The sequence below is a fragment of the Ahaetulla prasina genome, chromosome 8, assembly GCF_028640845.1.
Source record: "Ahaetulla prasina isolate Xishuangbanna chromosome 8, ASM2864084v1, whole genome shotgun sequence".
NCBI lineage: Eukaryota > Metazoa > Chordata > Lepidosauria > Squamata > Colubridae > Ahaetulla > Ahaetulla prasina.
The window spans coordinates 14,107,877-14,130,111 of NC_080546.1; the positions used below are offsets into that span (position 1 = coordinate 14,107,877).

Genomic DNA, 22,235 nt, shown 5'->3' on the forward strand with positions numbered 1-22,235 from the left:
TTAAAATGTTGTAGAGGGACAAATACGAGAGACAGTGTGAGATGGCACCTTTAGAAAGCAGGACTGATTATTTTTCTATCTCTGGGTGGGACATTGGAAATGGATATAATTCTCACGAGAACAGGAGAGAGAGAATATGAGATAGAGAGAATGAAAGAGAACGAGAGAGAGAGAGACCTCTTTACAACCTGGAAACTGGGGTGTCGAGTGTCTAGTCCAGGGATGGTCTAGAACAGTGGTAGTCAACCTGGTCCCTACCACCCACTAGTGGGCGTTCCAGCTTTCATGGTGGACGGTAGGGGTTTTGTCCGATACTGAAGCACTTTCCTTTTTTTTTTAATTTAATTGACTTTTTAAAAAAATTTCATAGCATTATTTAAAAACATTTTCATTAGGTTTTCATAAAATTCCCCATGACAATTTAAATTTCTGAAAATATACTATTTGTATCGCCCGTGCATAAGTTTAGTTCACGTTACGTAAGTGAAATAGTGCGATGGCAAACAAAAGAGCCTCATCCCAGAATAGCTCATGCATCTCCCCCCCACACCACCCAGCTGTAACAGACAAGCAGAGCTGGTAGCCGGTGCCACCCCCCCCGGCAACCCAATCCACAATGCGCGAGAGGCATGTGCAGAAGATACACGGCACATTACTGTGGAACCGGTGGGTGGTTAGAAAATTTTACTACTAACAGAGATACAAAAGTGGGCGTTAGGTATAAAAAGGTTGATTACCCCTGGTCTAGAAGACCTCCAAGGTCCATTCCAACCCTACGATTCTATACTAATAATTTAATTATAATTAAATAATTATAATTGCTGAGCGCCTGTGTATGTCTGAAAGAGAGGAGTGTGTGTGTGAGAGAGAGAATAAGCAAGAGAAAAGAAAAAAGAATGAGAAAGAGAGAATGAGAGAGAGAGACCTCTATACGTCTTGGAAACGAATCCTGAAGTGCAGGTGAACAATGTGCTTGGAGTTCTTTGGCTCAGAAGTTCAGGACCTGGGACAGCGGGACGAGCGGAGAGAGGAGCTTTTTGGCAATAGCAATAACACTTAAGACTTATACACTGCTTCACAGTGCTTTACGGCCCTCTCTAAGCTGTTTACAGAGTCAGCCTCTTGCCCCCAACGATCTGGCTCCTCATTTTACCCACCTTGGAAGGATGGAAGGCTGAGTCAACCTTGAGCCGGTCAGGCTCGAACTGCGATGATGCGAGATGTGCTGGGTCCCAATGCAGTTTAAAGCAAATTTGGTGGAGAATGCAACAAAGTATAAACCCCACTTTACAGATCATGTTGGATGGATTCATAAGAGCACAGAACCAGAGGATATCATGGCTTAAAGTCTCACATAATCCAGTTATGTAGAGGCGCAGTGGTTAGAATGCAATATTGCAGGCTAATTCTGCATTCCCACTGTCAGTAGTTCGATCCTGTCCAGCTCAAGGTTGACTCAGCCTACCATCCTTCTGAGGTCGGTAAAATGAGAACCCAGATTGTTAAGCAGGGGAGCAATATTCTCAACAGTATGTTGTAGGCAACTCCTGCATTTTCTTCTTGGGCTACTGTGTCCTTTGGTTCAGGGGTCTCCAGCCTTGGTCTCTTTAAGACTTGTGGACTTCAACTCCCAGAGTCCCCAGCAAAGCTGGCTGAGGAACTCTGGGAGTTGAAGTCCACAAGTCTTAAAGGGACCAAGGTTGGAGACTCCTGCTTTGGTTTACTTAAGCTATTTTGGAGGGCTTTAATGTATTAGGTCAGTACAATGTGACTGTGTCATGGGTTCTTTTTTAACTACCCAATTTCAATGATCCAGACTTAGAGGTCCCTAAAAGCACTGGGCAGTTGAATTTTTGTATGTCTGTATAAATGTTGGGAAGATGTTTTGTTTTTTTTAAAAAGATACCAAAGTAAAAACGAAACATGTCATCGGTTCTATTTCTATTTCTAATCATTTTCTCTATATTCTATTTTACTCCTATATTACTATTGGAAGTCAGAGCAATGTTTTTTCTCTTACACTGATTTGTCTTTAATTCCTCTCACTGGGATTTCTTCTTCTTCTTTACAAACAACATATAAACCACTTGCACTTTCTACGTTGTGCTTTCTTTGCTGTGTTCCTTCTTTTTCGTCTGGACCAGTCAGTGTCTCTGAAATAAAATTTAAAAAGTCTTCTGCTTGGCTGATTTCTGTTTGTTGCTGGCCGCCCAACTTGTAAAATGCGCATCCAACGTCTCCCACTTGTTTGAAAATTGCAGTTTTATAGGCAATTCGACCAGGGGGGGGAAAGGCTCAAATAGGAGTGGTGAAAAGCAACACAGGTGTCTGCAATTTTCTAAGCAGCCTGCTTTTCCACAGGTAGTTTTCCACAGGTAGTCTGTTGGTTGTTTCTGAGACTGAATGGGGAAAGCGCTAATCCTCATATGCTTCCTCTAATGTTTACATCCTTCAGGGAAATGCAAGGAAATGGTTGTCTGCTATAAAGCCCTGTAAAACTCAGCACGAAGCTGAATTATTTGCAGGACTGTTTCTATCCCATTAAGTCTAGCAAGAGAGACAAGCTATTGTTTCTATCCTATTAAGTCTAGCAAAAGAGACATGTTTTGGATCCCGTAAGTCGAATAAATGTTCTCTTCAACAAATTCAGTAAGTTTTTATTCCTTTATACCAGTTTTTAAAAAGCATGTTTAAGTTGTAGTAGATTAATAGACAAAATGAATGCAGAATCTGTAGAGTTCTGCTTGCACAAAAAAAAAAAAAAAAGGGTGGGAGGGAAAGAGCATTAAACGGCATTCAGAGATCAGTTCAAGACTGCAAGATTAAGATGCAGATTAATTGTTCACGCCGTACTGCAGAATTGGAGCACCACTAGAGTGACCCAAGATTCTGATGTTATGATAAATGTGCAAATAAATGAGCCAGATTGTATAATAGAAGGTGTTTGCTTCTGGAGTTTTTGTGACACGAATGACATATTCTTGATGATTTCTACACCATAATTTAATATGGTAATATTCAGCATGACTGGCTAGGGAATTCTGGGAGTTGAGGGCTACACGTTTTCAACCAGCCAAGCCTGAAAAATACTGGCATAGCTTCTCTTTCTTCTTAAGAGAAATCAGTGGCAAAAATTAAAGTCTGGGTCGCTCAGACGTAACAGTAGAGAGATCTATTTCTGTAATACTATTCATTTGACAGACCGTTTTGGAGATGTCATGTCAACTAGCTACATGATTGTGGTTCTCTTAATGACACTTATCAAGAATTAATCTCAAGATAAAATGAGTCGTTCCTGAAGAGTGTCAATTGTAAGAATTTAAGGAGGGAAAAATTGTACAGGTAGTCCTTAACTTAGTGACCGCTCAAAGTTACAACGGCATTGAAAAAAGTGACTTAGGACCATTTTTCACACTGATGACCATTGCGGGATCTTCAATGGTCATGTGATTTACATTCAGATGCTTGACAACAGGTTCATATTTAGGACGGTTGCAGTGTCCTGAGGTCATGTGATCCCCTTTTGTGACTTTTTGACAAGCAAAGTCAATGGGGAAGCCAGATTCACTTAACAACGGTTTAGTAAATGATACTAATTTAACAATTGCAGCAATTTAAGAAACGTGGCAAGAAAAGTCGTAAAATGGGGCAAAGCTCACTTAACAAATTTCTCACTTAGCAACATAAATTTTAGGCTCAATTGTGGTATTAGAGCAGAGGTCTCCAACCTTGGCAACTTTAAGACTTGTGGACTTCAGCTCCCAGAATTCCTCAGCCAGCTTTGCTGGCTGAGGGATTCTGGGAGTTGAAGTCCACAAGTCTTAAAGTTGCCAAAGTTGGAGACCCCTGTATTAGAGCATTAGAGGTTTTGTCTTCTGAGACTAGTGAAGCGTGAATGTAATAATTTCTAGTGGCCCCAGCGGAAGCATAATTCACCCAAATTATTGAATGGTTGTTCAGGATACGATGAAAGAATCTTATGTAATGATCATTTTAAAACACTGCATTTTATGACTAGTCCTCACCCTTGTTGTGATAGATAGGTGGTCTGGTTAGGCTGTGCTGTTTCATCCCATATAAGTAAGGCTTGGGGCTGAATATTTACAGATATGAACTATACGCTTTTAAATAACTTGTAATGTAATCTAGAAGAGGGGTCTCCAACCGTGGCAACTTTAAGACTTGTGGACTTAACAACTTTAAGAGTTGAAGTCCACAAGTCTTAAAGTTGCCAAGGTTGGAGACCCCTGGTCTAGACTTTTATAACTAAGTATGTTTTTACTAACTAGCACTAACCTGGTGTGGTTTTGTTAACTATTCAACAATTACAGAAAAGGACAGCCAGTGAATGCCTTGTTTTCACAAAATTTTAAAGGAGAAAGTGTTTTAACAGAGGGAATTTAGAGGACCAAAAGAGAGAGAAAGCAAAGGCTACATGTCAACATCAGCATCAATAATGACATAACAAATTATATAAGGAAAAACATTTAAGCAAAAATGAGAAGTTTAACTTCGAAAAAAGTTTCAGATGACACATTTTAAAAATTAATGAACAAATGAACTATTAAGTTACGGTGGTTATGCTAATGAAATCTAGTACAGTGGTACTTCGGTACTCGACTGCTTTAGGACTCCTCAAATTTGCCATCTGACACATTTTGTCGTATAAAAACATTGTCCCGGTACTCATCTTTCTTTGGTACTCAACGCACTGCAAAAGGAATTGGGGGACAGCTGCAGAGGGTGGACAGGAAGTCAGCTAGGGGTGGGAAGGTCGCTGCCATAGAAAAAGGGACAAATGGGAAGTCCTTCCAGGAGAAACAAAGGGTCACGTGATAAGTCACATGGTTTGTTTGCTACTCATCTTTTTTAGAACTCGGTGTGCCTTGCAGAACCAATGAAGCACGAGTATCGCGGTACCACTGTAATTTCTTCATATTACTGATGTTAGGCAAAGAAAAACACATTTGTCAGTTTGTACATAATAGTATAAACATTTTATTTTTTTATCTGACATTTGTTTTTACAATATAGAAAAGTGTATTCTTTTAATAGGTCTAGTAATATAAATTTTAATCTATTTTTGGATGTAAACCATAACTAGAAAATTTTCCCAAATACCCTCCCCCATCTCAAAATTTGCTAATAAGGGGATGCAATATAAAAGCATTCTGGCTAAGCAGCTCCTAATTATTGTTATAAGGGCTTTGAAAGAAACACTGCAGAATCTCAGCTGACAAGAGAGGATCACAACGCAGGCATAATTTTGATAAGCTGCTATCAAGATCTTGGTATATTTTACTAACCTGTGAGCACTTTCATGCAAACAATCAAGAAAAACTCAAAGGGGAGAAGATCCAAGCTATGTAGAAGAGGCAGCTTGTTCTTTGAGACAAAAAACTAGTTTTCTTTGATTGCACCTTCTTCAAATCTTTTACACACAATTCCATTATACATAATCTACAACCAGAATCCAAACTTCACAGAAGGTTTTCTGCACACTTATAAATACACATCACAAAAAAAAGGTGCAAGTTAAAATAAGACACAGAATATGTACAACATAAAACGAATGCAATTCTAGACAAAGCAACGCATGTTTGAAAAATAACTTGATCGAGCTTTACTCACACTAGTTTACATTTATACAAATCTTATTGTATGGAGATTTATGAAATTAGTAAAAAGGCAAGTCTTCATCTACTCAGAAAATTAACAAACTCTTGCCCGCCCAAAAATAATTCTATTTGTAAAATAATTATATTGAAATAAACAGCTTCCCTTTCAGGGTTGTATGTAATTTAAGCAAGTTTGCTATGTACATACATATTGTAATACAATAGAACGTGGGTTTGCGTGTACATATATCTATACACACACCCACAATTATATGGAGAAAACATCCATTTTGAGAAAAAAAAAATGCAGCACTATAATTACAGAGCAGGCTACATTATCTAGCAGGTGCTTGCTAATTCAAACATGGAACTTAGATATTCGTAAACTCATCGAACAATTTCTTCACTACAGAACCATGCAGTTGTGTTTCACATTTTAATAGTTTGTTTGTTTTTATCGCAAAGGTTCTCTTTCCCCCTAAGCGGTTCCATTCAAATAATGTTATTCCACTCTTTTTTCTCTTTCCCAAGGAAATCTTTTAGGTTTTTGTCCTATGCTTCTAAAATATACTTTTAAAATATAAACTAAGCCGACTGAATAACAAAAAGAATGCACACAGCTTGAAATTGGTTTGAACACTGCTAAAAAGAACATCTCGGCTGAATACTTACTGGGACTAATGCTTGCCCTTGGCTGAAGAAAAAAAGTTTCACCCCCTCAGTAATACCTTCCCCTCCCTCTCCAGCTGAAATGTGCATTTTCATACGATGGATCCAATTTTCTGCAGAAGCAGATGTGGCTCTAGAGACTTCCACTGTCTTACCTTCTTCAACCATCTTATCCACTTCAACCATAACCCGACAGGCAGAAGTCGATGCATGAAGGCTCACGGACATAAGGGAGCACAAAGTCTATCATCATTACAGAGTGGCCAACTTGTTCATGCTACTGAACTCTGTAAATCATACAGATTTTTTTTTTAAAAAAAAAGACACCTCAGCCTTCAAAAGATGCACCCTCCACACTGTGCCATGCGCAATTTAAAACAAAATTCATGCAATTCTTATAAAGGCAGTAAATGAGCTATGTCTAAGCAATTCACTGACAATGGACGAGGACCGTATTAGGAAACGTACTGACTTCTTCCCTTTCCATTTAAAAATCTCTTTTCAAAAGCAATTTCACCGTGTGTAATCTGGAATGGAGGCAAAAAGATGTGAGAAACACAAGAGACCCCAAAGAATTGCTTCTTCTGGAAACTCAAGACAGTATAGTAAGAACATCGGGCCATTTTACACAACTGAACATAGCCTCTAATTTTAGCACTTCCAGACATAATGAGCTTCTGGAATCCTCAGGGATGGGGAATTTTGTGAATTGAAGTCTAGACTTTGGGAAGCAACCCAGATTTGGGAAGTCTAAGGATTATCTTGGTTACCCCTTTATAATTAAAGGAGAAATATTACCAAGTGTTCCTTAGTTTAGAAATATCCCCAGTATTGCTTCCACTAACAAATGTGGGCATGATCATCAATTTATTTCCACCTATTCCTGCCATTGAGTATGAATAAAGCTTAGAGACTACAAATATAAATTAAGATTAAATTAATTAAGATCTTTTTTATTAGTCTACTGTAGTATTTGAAGGAGAAACTGGGAAACTCAATAATTGACCGGATAGTTATGTTCTAAACAAACAAGAGACATGTTTGTCCTCATTTTGTCATAGGGCATATAGTAGAAATGTTAAAAATCTAATTACACTGACATTTGTCAAATAAAATGTCGAGCCCCTTGAAAGGCAGACGTGAAAATGTCTTATTAAAATTTGGAATATATATATTTTACAGTGATGTATTTTTAAAAACATACCAAAATGATTAAGATATCAATTATGACCTTGATTTTTTTTTCTATCAATGTTATATATCTGCAGCTATTACTGCTAGGGTGTTAATATTTTAAGATTAACAGACAAGGCACTGTCACTGAAATTAGATTGTGGTCAACAAGGTAACTTTTAAATTTGCATTTTTTAAAGCTGTTTTTCAGCAGATATTTATTTTTTAATAATTTCCAGTCAGCATTAACTCACCCACAGATGTACCACTGCCTATATTTTTTTGCAAATATAATCTGTGCTGTGATGCTGATTGAAATGGCTGGAGAAAAAAATCTATCCAGCATACCGATATTGTTCTTATAAGAATATCCAGACATTTCAATTAGTTTTGCACAAAAACTTATTTGCTCCTGATAGACTGACTCGTTTCTTTCTTCTTCTAAATACAAAAGTCAACTGTATCAATTGCAAATAATAATAATTTAAAGAATTGCTTCTAGAATACCCTTTTAAAGAGAACAAAGGGAAGGAAACCATCTAAACTTTGCACTCGCTGTCCCGTGTTGTTTAGAGGTTGAGGATAAAACTCATCTTGTATCTGTGAAGCAAAAGAAAGTTAAGTTAAAAGGGTAAAAGCCTCATTGCAAAGTTCCTATATTAACATACACCAATGGAAACTTCACAGCACTGGTGAACAAACAAAGAATGCTGCTGTGAACCAGGAAAGTGTCCGTGTGCCTTTTAGTGTCCCAGTCTGAGCAAAGCCCGTTTTTTTTAAAAAAAAAAAGAATCAGCAGTTCATGGCACAAGGATCACTTTTGGACTTTCCTGCCGAGTTAATGATTCTCATTAGACAACGTCCAAATTCCTCTAGAATCATCCGTTCCGCTGCTGCTTTTGATTTTCCTGCTTTCTCGGCCTGTTCAGCCTGTGCAAGTAAACAGTCACATGTCGCATCAGCAACCTCTTTTGTTACAAACGTGAAGGGCAACCTGGAAAGGGAAGAAAAAAAAATAGAAGCATGAGCTGTTTCCATGCAATGCAGCTGTAACAACTGCACTTTTGGTTAACTGATACACTGAGCTATTCACAAACAACAAGAGGAAGATTTAGGTTCTGAACGGTGCTAATGTATTTGAATTATATTTCTCTTTCTTTTCTCTTTCCTTCTCTTCCTTGCTTCCTTTTCTTTCCTCTTATATTTCACTTGCTTTTCTCTTTCATCTTCCTTTTCTCTTTCCTCCATGCATTCAGCCTTCTATAGATTTTAATGAATCAAGTCTACAACTCTTTCTTTGGGTTTAAAGGTACTGGACCTTTAAATCTACGACGAGGCAAATCATAAAACCAGCACCCCTTCATCTATGCACTGTATTTCACTCTCATGATCAGTAATAGCAGAAGCCATGAGGGAAAACAAATAGAGTTTAGCAGCTAGCAAGGGGAAGAGAGGAAGAAAACACTTGGGCACGTGGAGGGGCTGTCCTCCTCTCAAAATCTAATTTGCGTGCAAGAAATGGTACAAAACTAACAAACCGGAAGCGAACACACCTTCCCCCTCCGCTTGTCAGCACTGGGGCTGGCCTGGTTAAAAGATCTGAAATCTGCGAAGACAATTTTGTCTTGGCGGCTGTTTGCTGCTGGACTCGCACTTCAGCAGCATCGGCCAAGTGCATCAGCGTTTTCCGTTCTGGGCTTTCTTCAAAATTCTTGCAGCCAATACATTTGCAAATTGAAGAGCACATGATCTTTGCCTACAAGGGGGAGAAATCAAAAGTCAACCAAACGCACTTTCACTGGGTTTTACAGAGCTGCATGCAACATACAGAATAAAAGAGCTGCCAGGTACAAATGTATTACATTTGGAGCTTCCCCTTTCAGTGTAACCTCAGAGGGCAAATTACTGGCAAATCCATGATAACACAAATATTGTCACAATGACCCTTTCTTTCAATCCAACTCTGTACACGAAGATGTTCTTACGTTGGGGATATACTTTATGCAAGTATAAAGTAGATTTTCTGACCTAGAGAAGGTCAATGACTCTTGTCCTCTGCGCAGCTCTATCTGGCGCCCACTGTACATCTCAATCTCCTTAACCGAAGACAAATTCTCCATTTAGATATTATTTTAGTCTGCTATTGCTCTTATTTAGTTTTGCTGATTATTTTATTACAAAACAGTCTTTAAGTTGTGCATTCTTCTGAAGCTCAAATTAAGATGAATGATTTATTTTAAATATGCTTTAAAATAAATAACACCCAATTGCCACCTCAAAAATAATACAGATTTTCAATTTCTGTCTCATTTCTGGCAGGGAAACACTTTCATCTTTAATGAATTTTTGAAACTGTATGATTGTGGTATAGCTTTGTTGATTGTTCTTGAACCTTTTTTATAATTAAAGATGTGGCTAGCATTGTTAAAAAATTATAGTTAAAAGCATTTTGATAAATAGTTTAGAAAGTTAATACTAATAGATCAATAAAAAACTTACTAATTTGGTATGGACAAGAAGAAATAAAATTGAATTAAATCAATTTTATTGCTCCTGAAAAACCTTACCACTCTGAAATATTACCCTACCTTCTATGAAAGACTTTCCCATCATTTCTGGACTAGAATATAGGGGTCATTTTAAAAAGGGGGTAGTTTTTACTTCTCTCAGAGACTTAGAATTATGAAGCTTCTTTTGTACAAATGATATTTATTAAAGTAATTTCACAAAACGTTATCAAAATAGAAGCTGGAAAACCCTGAAAAACAGTCACTATCAAATAAACAGAAAGATGACTAAATAGGGAGAGAATGGTGGAAGGCCTTTATAGAAGTGAGGCGTTGGGATTGCCTCCATTAAGATCAATCAACATTCGGAATTTTTTAGAAGAACTGAAGGTATCTTTATTAACTAGGTTTTTTGGTGGACTGAACTTAACTCTGGGTTTTTAAGAGGTGTAAAGTATTAATATCCCACATAAATTAGAACTAAATGGTTAGATTTTTGAAATATTAGATTTCACAAGACTAAACAAAGAAAGCACCACATAAAGCTCCTCTTTACCTCATAGCACTCGCAATAATTTTTGAGGCACCCAGACCTTTTGCAGTTACAACCTTTGCTGTGTCGCCTGTCCGACTCGCCTTCCTTTCCCTTCCCTATTTTAGGTTTAAAGGCTTCAGGATTTCTGTCCAGGCAGGCCTAACAAGGTAAATGTAAAGAGGGACGAGAGGAGAAGAGAGAAAGAGAAAGAAATCCATTACAAAAAACCCAAAATATTAAGAGATTCAACTTCTGTCCTGTGCAGGAAAAGTTGGCAAAAACATCCATCTAATGTAGTAAAGACAACAGCTGTGGTTTCAACCGGGGTGAAATGCTCCCGGTTCAGACCGGATCGCCTGATTCAGTAGCGATGGCAGCGGGTGGTTCGGAGAACCGGTAGCAAAAATCCTTGCCTCCCCTTTGCCCCACATGCCCAGCTGAGCCGCACAATCATCAGAGGTTTTTTTTACTTTTAAAAGCATTTTTTCTTCGGCTGAAAAAATGTTTTTAAAAGTTAAAAAAAAAGCCTCTGATGATCGTGCGGCTCAGCTGGGATTGTCAGAGCCTTTTCAAAGCATTTTTTCTACAAGCTCTTCAGCTGAAGAGGCTGTAAAAAAAAAGCTTTTAAAAGGTTCTGGCGATCAGGCAACTCAGCTGGGATCGTCAGAACCCTTTCAAAGCATTTTTTCCTCTGGCGATCCCAGCTGAGTTGCCTGATCATCACAGGCTTTTAAAAGCATTGTTTTACAACCTCTTCAATCGAAGAGATTGTAGAAAAAATGTTTTTAAAAGTTTTTTTTAAAAAGTTGGCCACGCCCACCCCATCACATTAAACCAAGCCATGCCCACAGAACCGGTAGTAATAAATTTTACATTTCACCCCTGGTTTCAACTGACTGTTCAGGAAGAAATTCATGGCTACTGTGAACTTGGGAAATGTATTTCCCCAAAATGATACAGGATTGTTATTTTTTTTTTTAAAATCTTACCTTGATTGCTTTTTGCCTATCGTTTTCATGGTCCAGGTTGTTATAGCAATTTGTACAGTTGCAATTGTTACAGAACTCTCCATTTGCAAAGCAATCGCAGTATCTGTAAAAAAAAAAAAAAAATCTGTAACGATACTTGACCAATTCAGTGCAGAGTTTCTGACTCCTTCCTCTTTCCTTCCTCCTCTTCTGCATCCAACCACACAGAATCCCTTAAGTGTTGGGAGAAATTTCTGGACATGGAGGGTTGCAACCTGCTGGACTTTTACCTGAAACATCTGTCCAAACCTATGCAAATACGTGTGTGTGTGCATCTGTGTGTGTGTGTGTGTGTGTGTGTGTGTGTGTGTGAACACACACTGGTTCCTTTATTCGTGAGTGTGAGCATGCTAACCTTGGGCTTAGCAGGAATTCTCAACATGATGTCAGGGTTCCATGTAACACCCCCAATGAAAGAAGACTCTGAGGCTAGAAATTCCTCAAAGTTCCACTTTATTAGAGATGTCATATTGGAACCCGAATCTGAAAGCTTCCGGGTTTTCCCCACTCAAAAGAAAGTCAAAGTCCCTTCCCCTGCACCCACATGTCCATCAATTGGTCCAATCAATGCACTGTCCCAACTGGAGATGCCTCCCAGTTATGCTACTCCAGGTGCAGGCTGAATGTCCTTGACTCCCAGAGAAAAGAATGTTGTTATGGCTAGATATCTCCACAACTCCATGCAATTCCCCCCCTCCCAATTTCCCACAGTACCAAATGTGGCAGCCCTGAAGATCCAAAGAAAAAGAGGGCATCCAGGGCTGACAGATGATACGAGCCATAAAAGGCCCTTCTACGGGAACAAATAAATTAAAAACCAGAAACAAGGGCTGCCTCTAAAGAAAAGGCTTTGGACATTCATCTCACATGGAGCTCAAATGGCCTGCTTCTGCCCACCCCCCCTCCTGATTCAATTGGCTCCAATCTTGCTAGGCTTTTGTAAAGCATTAAAAACCTTCCACAGGCACTTAGACTGGAATGATCAATGTGTGCCCATTTGGAGAGATGATGTAATCTCCTCTATCTTAATTATTGTTTGTAACATTTTGTTATTTATTTATTTTATTTATTTATTATTTAAATTTTTATACCGCCCTTCTCCCGAAGGACTCAGGGCGGTTCACAGCCAGGTAAAAAAATACACAATAATACAATATAAATACGATTAAAATACAATTAAAAAACTTATTAAATTGGCCAAGATTAAAAATTTAGGATAAAAACCCATTAAAAACCCATAAATTTAAAACTAACTCAGTCCAGCGCAGATGAATAAGTGGGTTTTGAGCTCGCGACGAAAGGTTCGGAGGTCCGGAAGTTGACGGAGTCCTGGGGGGAGTTCGTTCCAGAGGGCGGGAGCCCCCACAGAGAAGGCCCTTCTCCTGGGCGTCGCCAGACGACACTGTCGCGCCGACGGCACCCTGAGGAGTCCCTCTCTGTGAGAGCGCACGGGTCGGTGAGAGGTATTCGGTAGCAGCAGGCGGTCCCGTAAATAGCCCGGCCCTATGCCATGGAGCGCTTTGAAGACGTTCACCAACACCTTGAAGCGCACCCGGAAGGCCACAGGTAGCCAGTGCAGCCTGCGCAGGATAGGTGTCACACGGGAGCCACGAGGGGCCCCCTCTATCACCCGCGCAGCTGCATTCTGGACTAACTGAAGCCTCCGGATGCCCCTCAAGGGGAGCCCCATGTAGAGAGCATTGCAGTAATCCAGACGAGATGTCACAAGGGCGTGAGTGACTGTGCACAAGGCATCCCGGTCTAGAAAGGGGCGCAACTGGCGAACCAGGCGAACCTGGTGGAAAGCTCTCCTGGAGACGGCCGTCAGGTGATCTTCAAAAGACAGCCGCTCATCCAGGAGGACGCCCAAGAAGCGCACCCTCTCCATCGGGCCAATGACTCGCTCCCAACAGTCAGCCGTGGACTCAGCTGACTGTACCGGGATGCCGGCATCCACAGCCACTCCGTCTTGGAGGGATTGAGCTTGAGCCTGTTTCTCCCCATCCACGCCCCGACGGCTTCCAAACACCGGGACAGCACTTGATAGCTTCATTGGGGTGGCCCGTGTGAAAAGTACAGCTGGGTATCATCAGCGTACAGCTGGTACCTCACACCGAAGCCACTGATGATCTCACCCAGCGGCTTCATATAGATGTTGAACAGAAGGGGCGAGAGAATCGACCCCTGCGGCACCCCACAAGTGAGGCGCCGCGGGGTCGGCCTCTGCCCCCCCGTCAACACCGTCTGCGACCGGGCGGAGAGAGAGGGGGGGGACCACCGATAAACGGTGCCTCTCACTCCCAATCCTCCAACCGGCGCAGCAGGATACCATGGTCGATGGTATCGAAAGCCGCTGAGAGGTCTAATAGGACCAGGGCAGAGGAATAACCCCTATCCCTGGCCCTCCAGAGATCATCCACCAACGCGACCAAAGCCGTCTCAGTGCTGTAACCGGGCCGGAAGCCAGACTGGAACGGGTCTAGATAGACAGTTTCCTCCAGGTGCAGGGGAAACTGATATGCCACCATATTTCTACAACCTTCGCGGCGGGTTGGAGACCGGACGATAATTATCTAAAACAGCGGGTCAGGAAGGCTTCTTGAGGAGGGCCTCACCACCGCCTCTTTCAAGGCGGCCGGAAAGACTCCTCCAACAAAGAAGCGCTCGTAATCCCTGGAGCCAGCCTCGTGTCACCTCCTGAGTGGCCAGCACCAGCCAGGAGGGGCACGGGTCCAGTAAACACGTGGTGGCATTCAATCTACCCAGCAACCTGTCCATGTCCTCGGAGCCACAGGGTCAAACTCATCCCAGACAATATCACCAAGACCGCCTCAGACGCCCGTCCGAATCGCCACAATTTTGGTCCAGACCGTCCCGGTTGAACGATTTTATCGTATAAATAACCGTTAAACTCCTCAGCACGTCCCTGCAACGGGTCATCCCGCTCCCCCTGGTGAAGGACGGAGTGGGTCACCCGAAACAGGGCAGCTGGGCGGTTATCTGCCGACGCAATGAGGGAGGAGGCGTAGCAACGCCGCTTCCTCAGTCCCACTAGGTAGGTCCTAGTATAGGATCTAACTAGTGTCCGATCAGCCTCTGAACGGCTGGACCTCCAAGAACTCTCTAGGCGTCTTCTCCGGCGTTTCATCCCCCTCAGCTCCTCGGAGAACCAAGGAGCCGGTTGGGATCTGCGCCGGGTCAGAGGCCGCAGAGGCACGACACGGTCTAAAGCCCCAGCCGCAGCCCGTTCCCAGGCTGCGGCTAGTTCCTCTGCCGTGCCGTGAGCCAGACCCTCAGGGAATGGCCCAAGCTCCGTCCGAAACCTCTCTGGGTCCATCAGGCGCCTGGGACGGTACCAACGTAGTGGTTCCGTCTCCCTGCGGTGTTGGGTAGCGGTCAGAAAGTCCAGGCGAAAGAGAGAGTGATCTGACCATGACAAAGGTTCTGTGACTATATCTCTCAAGTCCAGATCCCTCGACCACTGACCAGAGATGAAAATCAGGTCCAGTGTGCCTCCCCCGATGTGAGTAGGGCCATCCACTACTTGAGTCAGGTCCAGGGCCGTCATGGAGGCCATGAACTCCCGAGCTACTGTCGATGACGAGCCGGAGTCACTTAGGTGAGTGATTAGCCTTAGAACAGTGATTAAATCGGTACAAAAATAAGAAAATAAACTAGCATGGACTGCTCCTAAAGGAAAAGGTAGGGTCCCTTCAGTTTAGGAGCCATGAATTCATCCTGAGAATAACCAGTGGATTTCTCAGAAAAAAAAAGAAATGCTGCTTGTATTCCTTTTTCTGCAAGCCCAGGTTCACTGTTGGTCTGCCCCTAAGTCAGCTATAGATCACTGCACAGAGACCTGTTCTAATCATGCAAATGGACAGTACCATTTCAGTAGATTTTTACAGAATAATTTTTAAAGTGGAACCCCTGGGGGAAATGTGGCTTTTGTTCTTCCGGGTTTTCTTCTAATATACAGCAAAGTGGGTTTTTAAACATCCAAAAGAGGCTATGTGTATAATACTCACAGCTTAAGACACAGTGATTTTGTACAATTGCAGGGTTTTCTTGGACGATTTGCAGATTCAGACGAGATTATTCTGGAAGATAAGATTTCAGTATCATTTTATTTATTTACATTTCATGTTTCTAAACCATCAATCTGCCTCAAATGGGCCTCTGGGCAGTGTACAATATAATCTAATCGATCAATAAGATGTAGAAAGATTAACATTAACATTAAGTTAGGATTAAAAACATAAATTACAGAATAATGACATTATAAACTTCCAAAGGGTAATAATCCCAAAATGGCCATTTAATCCTGGTTATTACAGGCAAGGAAGAGGTTCTCATGGGGCTAGCCCACCCTATGGTTTTGTGGTCCTCTGTGCCCCCCACCCAAGGCTGCAGAACCAAAGTTTGATCCCTTTGCAGAAGGCTAAGAGAGTGTGGGCCTTCAAGGGCAGCAGCAGAGAAGGCTGTCTTCCTAGACCTGTGATGGCAAACCTATAGCACGTGTGCCAAAGGTGGCACACAGGGCCCTCTCTGTGGGCATGTGTGCTGTCGCCAGTTACTCTTCTGGTTTCTGGCGCGCGCATGTCTTTGTGTGTACCGGAGCCGCAGAAACCCAAAGAGCAGCTGGCTGGTGCACATACATGCGCCGGCCACCTGGTCTTTGGGTTTCTGGTGCTCTGGCATGCGCGAAGACCAGCTGGCTGGCACACTTTGGAAACCAGAAGACAAAGTGGCTGGCGCATGCATGCACCCCAGCCAACTGGTAGAGTTTCCGAGGCTCCGGCTCAAGCGCGTGCACATGCGCGTATGTGTGTTCCGGTTTGGGCACTCGGTGCCCAAAAGGTTTGTCGTCACTGTCCCAGACCCTCCCAGACAAAACTCCTTGACGGATGGGGTCTGCGGCATACCTTCCCTGCCTGAATGAGTGAGACGAGCTGATGTGATGGGACTGAAGCCCCATTTTATTTTCCAGAAGAAGGCTATGACATTTCTGAATTGTCTTTTCATCTGAACAACATAACATCCCTTCACAACTTAGCCTACTCAAGTCAACTCAACACGTCCCACAAGCAGAGGACAGAAGCATGGCTCAGAGGCTTTGAGCAAAACGCTCCTGCGGATAAGCATTTCAAGAGAACAAGGTTGATATATTATGAAAAACAAATCGTCTAAGACTCCAAAGTGAAGCAGAGCCTATTTGCTGGGGCTTTTCTCTTGGATTCCTTCCAGTAGGACCCATCTTTAGATGAGAATCACGTGCAACTGGCCATCCGTTCATTCCAATGAGTAACAAGCTATCATCTGACAACAGTGCCTAAATTTCCACACAAATCACTCGTTTATGGATGGTCTCTGCTTAAGCAAGTGTGCCCACATTAGTGACAATTCAAAATTCATAGGTGAGTTCTTTTGGAAGCCATGCACATGTACATACTCTAAAAATAAATTTATCCAGATGGCAACTACAAAAACGTGGCTTTTTCCAAGAAACCGGGAAAGGCAATTCCGGAGACGCCATTTTCCTCGAATCTGTTTTCAGACTCTGCATTATCAAGAAAACATGATGTAAACATAAACTAGATGGATGGACAGGCTCTTCTTTTATTGGATTCTTCTGTATAAAGATAGGTGCAAGATTATATTCTAATATTTGTAAGACCCTATCTCTGTGTTTATCTATTTTTAACAGCCTCATTTCAATTTTTTCCGCCCTGTCTTGAGACTTTGGAATGAAATAACCGAATCAATAACACACGATCCAATCAGGTAGCCAAGCTATATGCAAAGCAAAGAAGGAAAATCTTCAATATCTAGTATGCGTAGACAAGACACTATGATTGCAGCAGCTGTTTTTTAATAGCTGATTTTCCAGATCTCATCTCCTTCTATGTAGTACGCATGTTGCATAATTTGTGTAGACAATACCTACCCATTGAATGGAAGCCGGGCTTGGGTCTGGATACTTGATGTCCCACTAAGACTAGTACTGCTCGCTATGGAGACACAAGATGGCTGCTGTAGCTTAAAAAACACACACACACAGTTAATGCATGACATGCTGTTTGTAGGTGAGGATTTTTCACAAATAGCTGCATTAATCCCACACCCTTCTTTTCCCATACTTAGAAGGTGGTCATTGGTATTTTTTTAAAACAACATGGCTTTCTAGAAACTTTGGCTTCAAAGGTATCTTCAAATTTAGTATACCTGCAAGGGTAGCCTAATCTCTTGTTATTGTACGTGCAATTTTGATTATGAATAAAGGCTTAAAGTGAAAAAAGAGATAGGCAAATTTACCAGATGTGACTTAAAAGTAACAGCCTGCTCAACTACACATATATTTAAAAAAATGATATGCTGATTTGCAATTTGTGCTGTCAAAAGCACGGGTCTCCAACCACGGCCCCTTTAAGACTTGTAGACTTCAACTCCCAGAAGCAAAGCTGGCTGAGGAACTCTGGGAGTTGAAGTCCACAAGTCTTAAAGTGGCCACGGTTGGAGACCCCTGGACTAAAGCACTCTTAGCTTCAGGAGGTCAAAATTCCACAGGTACATAAAATCTACAAAACTTAAGAGGAATCCTCTGCTGAGCATGGTACATTCTGTTCCCACTGCGGTCTTTTACAATAAAATTATAATTCTTGGCAGCTCCAGTATTTGCTTTGGGGCCCTTATTGCCTTTAGTGGACTTCTGCAAAACATTTCTTTACAGGTCTTCTGAAACTCATTTTATGATACCCCATTCCCCGCCCCGCCCCCTCCCAAATACATTTAAGGCTAGGTAACATCAGAATGGATAAGCATCTTAAAAACAAAATAAAACTGATCCAAGTATTCATTCAGAATGTATAATAAATACCGGAAAAAATTAGAGTTGAAGGGAAAAGTGTAATCCAAATCAAGCTTGTGAACCTGCTTTTCCCTTATGCTTTCCATAAAAGTATTCTGCTATCATAACTTTTTTTTCGTGTACCTTTTGCACCAGCTGGCTGTTCTCCAAATTATGGATTTCAACACTCAAAACCCTTAGAAGGTTGCCTAGGGAATTCTGGGAAATCATGCCCGCACATCTGAAGAATGCACAGGCTACGGAAAACAATGTGGAAAAAGAGCTGTTCTTCTTTCTTGCCCGCACTTGCCCTTTAAATATTGGCCAAGATGCGTTGCTCTAAAGGTGATACTGCGAAAATACATTCTGCTTAGCCATCTAAATTACATTATGTCACACTTCATTTCTTACAGCCTTATTCCGAATCCCCGCACGCCCCCCACGCCCCCCTCCCGGATTTTAGGGAATAAAGAACATTCCCTCTTCTCAGGACAGCAAGTGACAAATTCTAGGCTCCATCAAGCAGCTAACTGCTTCGTATACTCTACAATGTTTAATCCCAACTTTCAAAAAGAAGAAAACAACTCAGATTATTTCTAAGATTTTAACCTTACTGATGAGCTGTTTTTGGCAGCAGTTAGAAACCGCATCCTTGAAACCGACACTTCTCATCTCAGTTAACTTTAAGATGTATAGACTTCAATTCCCAGAATTCCCTAGACCAGGGGACTCCAACCTTGGCAACTTTAAGACTTGTGGACTTCAACTCCCAGAATTCTTTGCTTTGCTTTGCTTTGCTTTGCTTTGCTGGCTGAGGAATCCTGGGAGTTGAAGTCCACAAGTCTTAAAGTTGCCAAGGTTGGAGACCCCTGCCCTAGACAGCATGCTGAAAAAGTGCAGAAGGCTGAGAAACTGCCTGCAACTACCAAATATACAAACTCTCTAGCCCAGGGCTGTCAAACTCCCGGCTCACGGGCTGGATGCGTCATGCACTGGCCATGCCCACGCCCGGTTTAACAAAGTGGGGGAGGAAAATCCCAATATATCACGTGACACCATGAGTTTGATACCCCTGCTCTAGCCTCTCCTCCAAGAGTATTAGTTAGAAACACTATATATTATTTTTGTAAATTCCTTCTCATCATCTCATACCTGTGTGACATACTGAGCTGGGAGAAACGCATAGCCCACATTTCCTGTGCCATGGGCAGGGGCCAGGACAGTGCCAGGGGGAAGGTTGGTGAGGTTGGGTTGGATTTGTGGCAGTGGCGTGGCAGGCATAATGAGTCTCTGTTGTGGCTGGCTTGTGGTAACTATCTGCGAAGTTGTGTTCATTGGTTTGGGGGCCACCTGCAAGGAAGGAAATATTCAGGACAGCTTTCTTCTGCAATCTTTTGCAACAAATATCTTCATAAGGATAATCAGAGTTGAATTAACTGAAAGTTTCTGTGAGAAACTAGGGGTGCATATGAAGTCGGTGTTTAGGTGGAACTCACTTGTTTGACTGTCTGCGTTGCTGGAATAATTGGAACAGACATCCGTACAGGGGTTGCATTCACCACCACTGGTTTGGCTGTTCAAAAGAAATTGCATCAGATACAATAGGCGACTTGCTAGATAGACTAAGACGTTAAGAAAAGGGTCGGCAGCTTCCTTAATTAGCCAGTCATCCCTCATTCTCATCTATTAGAACATAAGCTGGGAGCTCTATCTTGAGTTATGTCATATTCAGCAAGATACCGTATATACTCGAGTATAAGCAGAGTTTTTCAGCACGTTTTTTGTGCTGAAAAACGTCCCCTCGGCTTATACTCGAGTATATACGGCTTATACTCGAGGTTTTTTTCTTCTTCTTTTTTTCACATTATACCGGATGGCGCAAACTTGGCGGGCTTTTGCATTAGCGCGGGGAAGCCCTGCCGGTGCAGTGAGAGGGCGGGGCGGGGGAGCCACCAGCCTTCTCGGCTGAGGGAGGGAGGGTTTCCCCGACCGGTAGCTGCCTCATTTCCCACCCTCGGCTTATACTCGAGTCCCCAGTTTACCCCAGTTTTTTGGGGTAAAATTGGGGACCTCGGCTTATACTCGGATCGGCTTATATTCGAGTATATACGGTACGTTACCCAGTATGTCATATCCTCCTGTCCATATATAAATAGCTACAGAAAAATGCCACAGATTGCAAAAATGCTTGTTATAAAAGCGAGATACAATTTCATTTAGAATCTAATGTCAGGGAAACAAAATAAGAACATGTGACATATAAGCATTTTGAAGGTAGAAATATAATTTCCACAGTAGCGTATATATACATTCCATTAATTTGGGTAGCTTTAATGTCAAAAATAGGTCAAAGCAGCTCTGAGCTGTTTTCCAGGTTATATATTTTAATTCCAATTTTGCTTCCCAAAAAATATTGCTTATGTTGCTACGATAATACTGGTAGTCCTCGACTTACGACCACAATTGAGCCTGATGTTTCTGTTGCAAAGTAAAAAAATTGTTTAAGTGAGTTTTGTCCCATTTTACGACTTTTCTTGACACATTTGTTAAGTGAACCACTGCAGTTGTTAAATTAGTTACACAGCTGTTAAGAGAATCTAGTTTCCCCATTGACTTTGCTCGTCAGAAAGTCACCAAAGGGGATCACATGATCCCAGAACACTGCAACCGTCATAAATGTGAGTCAGCTGTCAAGCATCCACATGTAAATCACGTGACCATGGGGATGCTGCAGCTGTCATAACTGAAAAATGGTCATAAGTCCCCTTTTTTCAGGGCCACTGTAACTTCGAATGGTCACTAAGCAAAATGTTGTAAGTTGAGGACTACCTGTACACAGTACTAGCAGGCTGTATATGGCTTTAAAAAAATGGTAAGAAAACATCCGAAGGGAGATCTTCAACACAACTAAATAACAAAAGTGCCCGAGAAAGAAACATGTTCAGCAAGAGAAGGGGGGAAAAACTGTTTTGCTGGGATGTATAAGAGGAGTCTCCAAACTTGGCAACTTTTAAGATTTCTGGACTTCAATTCCCACAATTCCCCAGCCAGCATGGCTAGGTGAGGAATTCTGGGCGTTTGAGTCCACAAATATTAAAGTTGCCAAGGTTGGAGATCCCCGGGGACATAGGAATGCTTGGAAGCATGCCACACGGCAAGCTTTTTTTCAACGGAGCCCACCAACAATTCACAAGCAGGAGTTCCAAGGTATACAAAATTATCGAGATTTCAGACACAACTTCCTCCCTCACCCCACCCCACCTCCAAATTTCAATGAAGGCAGAATATGCCCAGGAGCCACAAAGTGATCACAGTGATGGGGAGAATGGGAAGGTGAAAGCAAAATGAAGCAAGCAGGAAGGACATCACTGCACACTGCAGTACAAACCCTACTTGCCAATGTATTAACTGAAAATGAGGTAACGGCTTGAAGTACGGTTGGGAAATTAACCAATAAAGCTTTACACCCGCATTGCTAACTGGTCTATTTTTAAAATAAATTTTTTTAGAACTTGAGATAAAAGTGAACGTAAATATCAGATATTTATTACGGGGGGTGACGGTGGCTACTAGTGACTCAAGCCATAAAAATAATGCAATAAATGTGATTGTAATTCTAAAACACCTCCAAGAATTTTGAAGCAAAGCAGATCACGTGAAGCTTGCTCATCTTACTCACATGATTAGCTTTGCTTCAAAATTATAATTAAGACTTACAATTAAGTCTTAAGCCAATGAAGCAAGAATCAATAACAAATAATCAGGTTTCAACCATAAATCAATCCGAAAACTATTTAAAAAATACACAACCATTTCGGGCTAAGCAGTCATCTTTCAACTTGCAAAAAACATCTGTTC

General features: G+C 41.8%; 1 protein-coding gene across 7 annotated transcripts in view; it reads right to left on the reverse strand.

Moving 5' to 3' along the window:
- Window positions 1–4,982: 4,982 nt before the first annotated feature.
- Window positions 4,983–22,235, reverse strand: part of LIN54 (lin-54 DREAM MuvB core complex component) — a 38,711-nt gene continuing 21,458 nt past the window's right edge. For 6 of the 7 annotated variants that reach the window (XM_058193022.1, XM_058193021.1, XM_058193020.1 and 3 more), the window contains 8 exons: window positions 19,874–19,950; window positions 19,530–19,727; window positions 17,478–17,569; window positions 15,559–15,630; window positions 11,492–11,594; window positions 10,524–10,661; window positions 9,014–9,216; window positions 4,983–8,454 (listed from right to left, as the gene is read on the reverse strand). In XM_058193022.1, the coding sequence (XP_058049005.1) occupies window positions 8,253–8,454; window positions 9,014–9,216; window positions 10,524–10,661; window positions 11,492–11,594; window positions 15,559–15,630; window positions 17,478–17,569; window positions 19,530–19,727; window positions 19,874–19,950 (1,085 nt within the window). In that variant the 3' untranslated portion in view covers window positions 4,983–8,252. The remainder of the gene's footprint in view (window positions 8,455–9,013; window positions 9,217–10,523; window positions 10,662–11,491; window positions 11,595–15,558; window positions 15,631–17,477; window positions 17,570–19,529; window positions 19,728–19,873; window positions 19,951–22,235) is intronic. The other variant, XM_058193025.1, reaches the window with a different exon arrangement.